Raw genomic sequence first — 11746 nt, forward strand, 5'->3', positions numbered from 1 at the left:
AAGGCATATAAGATTAGGAGGCACTCATGTTTCCATAGATGAAACATTAAATGGACTAAGAAAAGGAAGATCAACTAAGATCAAGGAGATGAGAAGAACAAACATACAGATTGGCATGCTTTCCGTTCTTCCTTATCATGTTGCTTGGATCACGTCTTAGGCCTATATAACGAATACTCATTCCCGTAGACTACACACTTTCACTTCACAATGTTGGAAACCATCACCCTTACTATTAATGCAAAATTAACCCGAGCCGCCATCTATATGTTTGCTGCATCGTCGCCCCACACTCCTAACGTGTGATATGTGTTGCCGTCCCCATACCCTTCTCGATTCACTCCTAGCCCTTGTGTTGCGCCACTACCCTGCCCTTCTCGACACACTTTTAGTACTGGAGATGCGGTATCGTTGGCTAGCACCCCGACACACTGCTCCCCTTCCAAGGCCCCTCAACACTGACATGTAAGGTTTAGGCGGAGTGCCCGGGGCCGTAGCCTGGGCTAGGAAAAAAATTAGCGCCAAGTATATAGGTTTTAGTTTCGGCCCGGACCTAGCCCATGCTACAACCTTCCGAGGAAACAAGGTCTTACACTAAGACTAAGTCATACATGACACTCAATCCGCAAAAGATATATATCGCTCTATGCGAGCGTTATTGCATCGATCACCAATAGGTGCGCCAAGCAGGTTAGCCCACTAAGCGCTAATGTTCCCAGCGGTTTACGGGACACGTTTGGTAAACTGCACCTTTTTTGCCTCTTTGCATATGCCGCTCACCTGGGATAGTCTAAGCAAATGCAGGTTGAAAACCATGTTGCGCACATGGTTTGTAGCCTACATTGCACCAGTGAGCAGATGATGTATACTGTTTGCTCGCCTGCATTTGTGTTTTCAGGGGTGAGCAGATGCAAACCATGGTTGTTTGGTTGCGTGAACTTACCACCTAAATGCACCACACTTCACATCAATACACCACATATCAACATGAACACAATTAATAGTAGTCCTACACATTACCAGGCAATTAGCAGGGCGCACTACAACTAGAATTGAAGTTTTAAGACATCAGGCGCATCCCATGTCCCTGCAAAACTTCAGGGTGTTGATCTCTGCGCAAAATATATAGTTCACCAGAAACACAATGAACAATTCAGATAACACGACGCATGACATGCAGCGGGACTAGAGCGTACGAGCCTGACCACCTTGACAGTAGTGCTTGGCGCACCTGACCCGACATATGGTTGAGGTGTTGGTACTGTAGAACTCAACCTTGAAGCTGATACTCGATAGCTTCAAGACGGGCAGGTCTCCGAAGATGATCTAGTGCTTCTTGCAAAAGTAGTCCCAGCCCCTCGCCCAACACCATCTCCTCCTATAAGTCTATAACATCTACACCTGAACCCAGAACTCACACACTTGTTTTGCATAAAGCTTGACAATGCGATGACGAGCCACTTCTTCATCCCGACCAAGAGGCCTTGGGGATGATGAGCGTGGCAATGTCTTCAGCGTCCTTGATGGTCACGTCTAACCTGAATCTTGGCATGCAGCCAATCCCCATGCATAGGCTTGACCATCTCGGTGATCCTGTCCGACACGTTTGCCCTCTTTACCCATCTATTATGCGCAATCATGTCGTCGGCGTCCTCCGCACCAGCAACGGCGTGGACCCGCTAACCAATGGTGTCCCACTCCAGTTTAGAGGATGACGGTAAGTAACCTGAGCAATGCCATTGATCATGGCACCATAGCAATGCCACTGATGAGTGCACCATAGGAATGCTACTAACCATTGCACCATATGAATTCCCAACTTCAACTTCATCTACCATGATTCACTGCAACTACCATGACCACCACTGATCATGGCGAAGTTGGGCATTGCTATGATTAGTGCATCATGGCAATGCCAAAATGGAATTGGCATGATCAGTGCATCGCGCCAGTGCCCAATTGCATTCACATTTGTCCTAGTGCGACCATGCATGCATATTTTTGCCCTACTATGACCATGCGTGCACATGCATTGTCCTAATATGATCATGCACTCCATTCCTAGCATTCCATTCAAACCGAAGACATGCATTGTCCTATGATCATAGCAAGATTGCAAGTAGGCATTCACACAGCAAGAACATAGAACGTATCAAGAATTGTAGTATGATCATGCATGCACACATCAACAACCTAGCAAAGTAGTCTGATCATACCAACAACATAGCAAGCATTTTGATTAGAGCAACAACCTAGCAAACATTCTAATCAACGTAACAACCTAGCTACCATCCTGATCATGCCATCAGGCTATCAAGCATGGATGAAATAATTTCGATCCAAATCAAAACGCATTGGAATGGACGAAAATACCCTACGAATGGGAGCATGGGGAACAAATTTCTTACCACCGGCGCCGAAGCAGTTGTCGTCGAAGTGACCAGTTGTTGCAGACCAAACCCTGGCAGGAACAAGGGTTCGGCCGACACGGATGACCCGACCATTGGAGGTCACAATGTGAGGGGGCACAGTCGTCGAGGCTCCGGCAACACACCCTTTGCTTGGCCTAGAGCAAGGGCACAAAAAAGCATCGCATGAGAGTAAAAATCCCCCACGTGGGCACGACCAATGGGCTTCCCCCTGCAACAGACGTGCTTCCCTCCATCGTCGCAACCGATGTGTTGCCAATGACCACATCGATTGGTACGAACGTCGATAGTGGGTCAATGGCCACTGACCGCGACCTGCTGCAAATGGGGGACAATGACTGGATAGCTGTTAGCAGGTTAATGCGCTACCTGGTCAGGCGGCCACCAACCGCACCTGGATCGGGTTGCTACCAACGGGGATAGGAGTGGGGCGGTGCAATTGAGGGTCGGCCATTGGAAAAATCATAGGGGCAGTGATAGAGCGAGAGAGGAGTGTTGTGTGAATGGGCATGGGCGGTGATAGGAGGGAGGGGAGAGAGTTATGAGACGCCCCGTCGTCTCTTGCTCTTACCAACGTATGTTGGCGAGAGGCACGCGTGGCTCCCACGAGCTTGGCTTTGGATAAAATAGCCAATTCGACTGTTCCTCCCTCAGCCTGGTCCATGAATACTTTAAGATTCATGCGGCCGTGGAATCGCATGCAACCCAACAAACCAACACCTGATTTTTGCGCCGTGCGGGACTGTTGGGCCTCATGTAGGCTACCAAACACGCCCATGAAGCTTGTGTCTTCTGGTTTGGGAAGATTTCATCTAGTTTTGGAAAGCCTCCAGATGTTTTTTCTTCTTCTTTGTGTTTTTTCCCTAGTTTTCTGATTGGTTTATCTCTTTCTCTTTCTTTTCATTCTCTTTTCTTCTTTTCTGTACCTTTTTTTAAAATTCACGAATATTTTTTGCATCCTTGAACTTTGATAAAATTCAAGAACATTTTCTAAAATTTGAATTCACGAACATTTTTCAAAATTTGTGAACACTTTTTAAATTCTCGAACATATTTCCAAATTTATGAACACTATTATAACAGGGAACAGTATCTGAATTGGTAAACATTTTTAAATCTGTGATTTAAAAAAAAATTCATGACCATTTTCCAATTCTGTGATCTTTTAAATCCGTGAACATTATATGAATGGGTGAACATTTTTTTGAATCCGTGAATATTTTTCAATTCGTCGACATTTTTAAAATTCATGAACAAATTTGGAATTCATGAAGTTTTTTAAATACATGAACAGTCTTTTACTCCTTTAGTCATGAACTTTTTCCAAATGCACAAACATTTTATGAATGAGTGAACACTTTTTGTATCCATGAACTTTTTTGAATTCACGAATATGTTTTGAATCCACATTTTTATAATTCATGAACTTTTGACAAATTCATGAAGATGTTTTTTATTTCACGAACATTCTTTCAAATTACAATTAGGTTTGAATTTATCTATTTTTTCAAATTCATGAATATTTTTCAAATTCGTGAACATTTTTTGAGTTGGGGAACATTTTTTGAAATGCAAATATTTTACAAATGCATGAACAGTTTTTCAAACTAATTTTTTAATTTTGAACACTTTCCATCTTCTCCAGAATTTTTAAATTTATGCACATTTTTAAAGTCCATTATTTTTTAAATTAAAATAAAACCAGTCTAAATAAAAAAGTAAGAAGTTTTTATTTTAGGCTATAAAAAAAAACTTCACCGTACGCTCCCACACACTGGAAGACCCACGTCCTGGGCCAGGCCCAGCTAGCAGCCAGCGATGCGAGGGATACACAGTAGCACCACCCCAGTCGATCCCTCCGCCCCTCCCACGCATCTCCCGAGGTCGCGCGACCGCCTCTGCCCCCGCCGCCCGCCGCCCGCCGCCCGCCGCGCGCCGCCCACTCCGGTCTCGCTGCCGGCTCCCGCCTCTCGCTGCCCGGCTGCTTCGCGCGCCCTCCTCCGCGCGAGCGCGAGCTCGACCGCGCCGTCCCCCTACTGCGCGCAGCAGTACTCCCTGCCGGCCTCCCCCCCTGCGGCCTCCACCCAGCCGCCGGGTCGCTGCCGGTCTCGCTGACTCGTGCAGGCTCAGCGCATGAGCTGCTGGCTGCTGCCTACTACTCGGCTTTCGACAGGGGAAGCCCGCAGCCGTGCCCCCCACAGGGTAATTTCTAATTTCTAGGTTCTATAAACTGACGCATGTGACATTAAATCAAGGATGCATATAGTGCGTTGGACGTTTGGATTGAAATTATGCATACGCGTTGGATTTACTCAAGTTGATGTGCTTTGTTATCAGTGTCGTTTCTTGCTGCAGAAATGGAAGATGAAAGAATTGATAAGTACTCTTTTGTATCTCCATACTATCTTACTGTACAATCGAGCCATATTTTATATGCTTTCGTTATAGGCGTTTAGTTATGGCCTGGCGTTTCTCTAATTCCGCTCTGCCACTGATCTCCTTCAGTTTTGGTTCTTATGCGAACATGTGAGATATTACGGTATTTGTGACTTGAACTTGTTAAATCTTGAGTTATTTGTTAATTCTCGTGAGTGTTTGGCAGATGAATAGATATGTGGGAATGTGAGTCTGCTTGTAAATAGTTCTCTACCATGTCAGAATAGTCAATAGTGGTACTGAGTCTATTAATAAGAGAGATAGGGCAATTTAACCATTCGCACATGAAGGGAAGGGTAAAAGATCCATTAGATTGGACCAAAGGGCATATCATCAAATCATCCATTCTCCCATCTGATGAGTGTTTGATACCAAATTAGAATTTTTTTTTAATCTCCATTCAGTTAGTTGCGAAGTTATTTGCTAGTACATGATACCCTACTAAACTATTCCAGACAATGTTTGATCCGGTTCTTCTTCAGCTCAGGCCACAGAAGATCAATCTCGGTTGGGCAAATAGGAATTTGTGCCTGCGATTCTGTGGTGCGGGTGCAGTTCCAGAGCCTTCTGGGTCCAGCTGAACTTCCTATGCCCCACGTTTAGTCTTTAACTGCATGGACCGGTGCAGGATCTGGTGGCCGCGCCAGCAAGATCAGTCTGAATTGGAGTCCGTCTCTACCAGATATCTCCTGTTCGGATGGCTCTTCCCCCATGCGGGATCAGTCGACATTGTTGTCGCGGCGTTCGTCTCCGAGGGAGAGATCTTGCGGTCTTTCCCCAACCTCGACACCTTCCAGGTCAGTTATGGCAGCAAATAGTATAAATAGTACTGTTAAATGTACTTTGCTATCTTATTCCATTTATATGGAGGGTGTGACAGTGGCCAGTGCGGTTCATTTTTTATTTCTATGAAGAGCTTTGTTCTTTTAAATGTGTAATGGGTCACTTAAGAAGGCAAACAATTTTAGGTGGTTCTGCCCGTTTATTGTAGCATAATAAACTACGATGCAGAAAAGTGTATGGCATGCCGCGCTTGGCAGAAGTGTAGTAGGCAACCAAACTAGACCTATTTTGTTTGTTTGTTGTAAAGCATTAATTGATTTAGTTACATTGTTGACTTTTAGCTGCACTGTTACATTGTTAGAGTCAATGAGATACACACATAGCTTCTTTATTTGAAGCCCCTTCCCAGTTAAAAAAATATGCTGGAGCTGTGTGCTGCTTCACTAGTGATGTATACACATGCTTCTATAACAGCTAAGACTTTGGTATAGGAGTTTACTGAGTTAAAATTCTCAGGAACCAAAGGGATACTTTTTGCAGGGGTGGCCTTATCCTGGAGTCACCTGATACTGCTGGTTTGTGTTTTACTAGTTGAAATGCATTACCTAATCCAACAAGTTTGTGTCTGGCTAGCAAAACAGAATGAGCTCATTCGGGGACTAAAGTGATAGAATCTTCCTGCATGTGCCAGAGGCAAGATATTAGTGGGACTTGTTGATTGGGAATGTTTCACAAAGATTTTAATATGACCCTCTTCCATCCCTTGAAATCTGTAGATGGCGTCATTAGCTGAATCTAGTATATGTGTGTTCCATAAACTAAACAACCCATGAAGAGGTAATGATCATATACTCCCTCCGTTCCTAAATATAAGTCTTTGTAGAGATTCCACTGTGGACTACATACGGAGCAAAATGAGTGAATTTACACTAAAATGCATCTATATACATCCGTATGTGGTCCATAATGAAATCTTTACAAAGACTTGTATTTAGGAACGGAGGGAGTACATGTAATGGTCAGGTGGTTGAATGTGTTTCTTGTAACACCTCCATCGTCCTGAATGAACTTTATATGTCTGATGAAAGGCTCTGAATATTTGAACCAAATATTTTTTTTATTCCAAACAGCTGACTTGGAAATGTCGAGGACAAATATGCTGGATGTTTGCTGCACATCCCTATACTATTTGTAAAATATGATAGCTTTCCCTTTACAAGTACTGATTAGCCTTTTGTGGTGGGCTATTTTATAACCTTTAATCGTATATTTTACTTAGATTCTTATCGCAATGTCACATGTTTTGATACCAAGACTGTTCCTTGATTACTGCAATCTTCCATTCAGATACTATAAAAAATAGACATACATTATGAATATGCATCACATGCTTGATACCAGGACCATTGCTTGATTATGAATAACTGTTTTTAGTTTTTTTATTGATGGCTGCATTGCTGAATGTTTTCTCTCTTGGTAGGCTGCCATCTTTTCCTCAAATAAACGGATGCCAACAGTGCTACAAGAATCTGCAGCATTTACCATCCTTGGGGATTGTGTTGTACGTCTTCCAAGAGATTTTGAAGGCTGCTGTGTTAAGCAAAAAGATCAGCCTTTGCGGGCTCAAGTTGTTCAGACACAGCATTCTGACACAAAGCAAGACTGTTCTATTGCATTTAATGGACCATTGGGAATTGAAGATCAAGACCAAAGTGAGAGTAATGGAAAATGGGAATGTGATTGTAGTGTATTAGACGGTTTTCTGGATACTTACAAGAAGTCAGTAGTGAAAGGTGGTGACTGGGTGCACTTCTGCTGTAAGCCTGACAAGAGCTTGAAATGCAATCTGAATCAAATTCCAGTGCTTCATCATTTGTATCTTGATGACCAGAAGGCTGAAATTAATCATTGCCACGTATGTAAGTCAACTCTCGCTTCTGACATCCTTGTGGCAATCATAGTTGAATCATTTTAATTTATTTCCTTCAGTGCTGTTCAATTGTTTTACTGTGATCCGTTACTTCAATACTGTTCAATTTATGTAGGTCATACTTTATGATATTCCTGTTGCTGGTAGAAACCATTTCTCCCTGGGTGAGGATGCACCTTATAGGATGAAGTCTCCCTTCAAAAAGCCAAATTGGATAAATAATCTGCAAAAGAAAAGACCATTTCTTGATTTGGTATGTGCCTTGATGCTTTTACATGTTATTACAGTTTACTTTGAACAACTAGATAATGTGGTTCATGTTTATGTTTGAAGGATCCGATTGTGTTGGCGCTTAATTGTTCAAATTCAGCTAGATTGTCAGTTGCTTGGAAAACTACTAATAACAGTTCTACGGCTCATTTCTTGTTTGCAACTGTGTAAGCATCATCTTTTATCTATTTTCTCTGATGGACACTGTTTTCTTTTTCTTCCTTTGTCCTGACTGCTGGTTGTTTATTCAGGTTTGATGCCTTAGTTCAAGTGGCACAACATTTCACAGGAATAATTTTGGCTTCAGTATCAACTATTATCTACATCTTCATTCAACTGCTCCGAAAATGTTTGAGCCATGTCTCTGAGCACTTTATATTACAAAAGGTTTTCAGACACTCATGGAAAAACATGCATCTCCGTTGTTCCCAAATTCTTTATTGGCCGATTTTCCTCCAAGATACTTCCCTAAGGTAAACTTGGTATGCCTATGGTGCTGCTTAATTCTATCATTATAACTTAAGTTACCATTGACTAGTTATCTTTTCTAGAGATGTCAAATGGTGTTGCCAAACTCACTTGGTTTCCTTGCTTTATGATAGCTGATGACTGTATTTTATTTCATTTTGTTGATTCATTTAACCTTGATGTAAGGGACCTTTGTGCTTCCCCAATATTAAAAGTTGAGATTAGATATATTAGCTGTTAATAGTGATGATAAAATAAATTATTGTTAACACTAAGCTTTTATTGAGCTATCCTTGGTACATTATTTGAGTATGTTACTGCTTATACTCTGCAGCTCCTCTGTTAATGTCGAATATGCACACAGAGCTGCAATCCAGAAGCATGCTTTATGGTCAAATATTATCATGGATCTTCTGATGGGTTTCATCCTTGGAGCAGCACTATTGTTGAACATGGAGACTATTTGCTCTTGGATTTTTGCTCTTCTTCACTACATGACAGATGCTGTCTTGAGATCTGGTTGTGTGTGGCTGATGGGTGTTCCAGCAGGCTTTAAGCTGAATACTGAGTTAGCAGAGCTTCTAGGCATGATTTCTCTGAACGCAATCCAAATATATTCTACCCTTTGGTTCATGGTGGGAGGCTTCCTTAGGCATATAATTCAAGGCCTTGCATTTTCTGGAATTCTTTTAGGCTTCACGGTTCCTGTTTCAATCTTCATTGACATTATCCAGCTTGCGACGTTGCATGTTACCATGCTTCAGTGGTTAATCTCCTTAATATATTCAAGGCAGATTCAGACAGTGACATCATTGTGGCGTCTTTTCAGGTAAAAATGTTGGTATGTTGATGGGTAAATGCACCTATGATCATATGAAGTTTTTGTGTTTAATTACTTTACTATATAAGAAATCTCGAAAAGAATTCATGGCACTAGAACTACATGTGTTGTGCATGTAACAATTCTGCAAATATATGGTCATATATGTGCATCGTCCACAGAAGACAACTAACCACACTTGTGGCACAACAGATCAGTCATACATTTATGTATTTTGTACACTGTCATCATCATCATCATCATGGTTTTGTACCAAATTTTACATGTATACGTGCTGAAGCTGTTATTTTACTATGAATATTTTGCTTATTTTTTAAAATTGTGCATATGTACTATTTTAACGATGGGTTCATGTGACCATGAATGCACTGCACCGATTCTGCTTCCTTCATTCATCTGACATTTTTTAAGTATAAAAATAGCTTATTTGCAACATAAACTTGATTGTGGTGTTGAATGACTAGTGTCAGATAATTAGTTAACTAATAATCTGTAATTACCTTATTTGTTGTAAGTTATTACAGTAGTCGGATTGTCAGATATCTAATGTTTAGAAGCAAGTTATGGAGCCAGGTCCCTTGTAGATGGAGAATAGAAGCTAATAGCAAGTTGAGTAATCTTATGGTGAAAATCTAGCATTTAGAAATATGTTGGGGAGCCAAACTGTTTGAGAGACGACGCAACAGCGCTAGTTATTATCCCCATAACATCTCAATCTTAAACTTTGGATGATGTTCGTTTCTCATCTTCTTGCTTCATTGCTGTTGTTATTTTGATGAAAGTTAATGTTATGAATTAATCAGTTGTGGAAATATAAATGAATGAGTGGCAATTGGCAACTAAACTCCCAATTTCTTTTGTTTCTTCATTAAATTTTTTTGCTGTAAATTTCTTGTAGACTTACTGATATGTGCTTGTATTATTAACAGAGGGCGCAAGTGGAATCCTCTTAGGCAGAGATTAGATAGCTATGACTACACGGTTGAACAACATGTGGTTGGTTCACTGTTGTTTACACCAGTCTTGCTTCTTCTACCCACAGCTTCTATATTCTACATATTTTTCTCTATCTTGAGCAGCACAATCATCTGTCTGTGTATAGTGTTGGAAACTGCAATTTGTATAATCCACTCTACTCCTTACGCTGCGGTAATTCTATGGGTGACAAGGAGGCAAAGGTTTCCTGCTGGATTAATGTTCCTTCCTATGTCATCGTCATCTGTATCTACTGATGATGATGCTCCATCAGTTGAATATCGTTCAACCAGTTTATCTGGCGAAAGGAAAACAGATGAACCCATCCATGTACATTCAGTACCACTAGTTTCAGAACTTAACTGTAACTATAACACCCTAGGTAAGCTGTCTCTTTACATTTTTATCTTATGCTCATACCCTACTTATTTGTTGGTGTAGTATTACTATAGAAGTTATTTTTTCTAACACTTGCAATTTCTATCAGCTGAGTTTTTTTTTTACATAAATGATGCTAAATGCAGGACAAGTAATCGGGCCACATTACCAGAAAGTTTTCAACGGGATCGCTCTCCCCTTCTGCAAACAACTGGCACATGGAATCCTTAGGGGCACAAGGTTGCTAGCTACCTCGTTGTTTAGGTATATTCCTTATTATGGCACTCGTGACACTATCTTCTTTGTTATGCCAGGATACCTACAACACTGCATCTGCCGTCTTCTCCACTGCCCTGGATGCATATTGGCATTAGAGAATACTGGATGCTTTGCCGTCGCGCAACCAAGTGGGGAAGGAATTAAAAGTTCTCCGCTTATGATTAACTATTAGTCGCTCAGAGAATTTTGCTTAGTTGCCACCGTTTTGCAGTGGATGTTTTGCTTTAGTTGCCTTGACACAGTAACAAATGTTGGTAGTTGCCAAGATGTTGCGTTGTGGACTGCTTTGTAGCACTGATACCATTTGTAGTTGAGGAATCAGACACGTAGGAAAATTAATGTGTTTGTTACAAGCATACAAGTTCTTCACGTGAGCGTAAATGCGTTGCAACCAACATACATGTGGTTGTGCAGATCAGCATGGTGGTGCACTCTCAGCAAGTGGGGTGGAATCACTCAATACATAAGTTTGGTGGTTGGTGTTATTTAGAGTTTGTTAGAACCTGTTCATGGTGGTGAAAATCCCAGATTGGTGTGATAGCCCGCTAGTAAAACTAAGGGAAATCACAGATCGGAATGTAACTTGGGATTGCAGAAGGGGAAGAACAGAAAAGAAATTATGGGATACAAAGAGGGTAGGTGATAGTTCACATAGTTCTCATTTTCTCCCAGGATGGCATACAGCCTCTTTTAAACCCACGGTCACACACGTACAAGCGGGACCCCTGGTCCATAGACCAAACACACCTACACCGTTGTCTTGCGGCTCACTCCATTGCTTCTTGACACAGCAACGCTCATAGGTCACGAAGGCTTCACAATCAGGCCATTGGTGCTGGATCTTACTCATCCGAACATGATTTTTGCACTATATATCTCTCCGATGGCTTCCAACCCTAAGTCTATTCATTTTCCCCTCCCTGAAACAAAAAAATTGACACATCTTGCCTTGAATGT

At 41.6% G+C, this 11746-nt stretch overlaps 1 protein-coding gene across 3 annotated transcripts; it reads left to right on the top strand.

Annotated features, from left to right (window-relative positions):
• Positions 1-4289: 4289 nt before the first annotated feature.
• Positions 4290-11145, top strand: LOC109781376 (uncharacterized). 3 transcript variants are annotated; one of them, XM_020339982.4, is made up of 10 exons: positions 4290-4631; positions 5353-5662; positions 7129-7563; positions 7694-7831; positions 7912-8015; positions 8100-8321; positions 8651-9145; positions 10087-10514; positions 10657-10750; positions 10825-11145. In XM_020339982.4, the coding sequence occupies exons 2-10, from the start codon at positions 5480-5482 to the stop codon at positions 10931-10933; spliced, it is 2208 nt and encodes a 735-aa protein (XP_020195571.1). In that variant the 5' UTR covers positions 4290-4631; positions 5353-5479; the 3' UTR covers positions 10934-11145. The 3 variants fall into 3 exon arrangements, with proteins under 3 accessions (XP_020195571.1, XP_073354347.1, XP_073354346.1); XM_073498246.1 differs by having other exon boundaries at positions 8681-9145; XM_073498245.1 differs by having other exon boundaries at positions 4299-4631; positions 5348-5662.
• The last annotated feature ends 601 nt before the right edge of the window (positions 11146-11746 follow it).

This window comes from Aegilops tauschii, chromosome 5 (assembly GCF_002575655.3).
Source record: "Aegilops tauschii subsp. strangulata cultivar AL8/78 chromosome 5, Aet v6.0, whole genome shotgun sequence".
Classification (NCBI taxonomy): Eukaryota; Viridiplantae; Streptophyta; class Magnoliopsida; order Poales; family Poaceae; genus Aegilops; species Aegilops tauschii.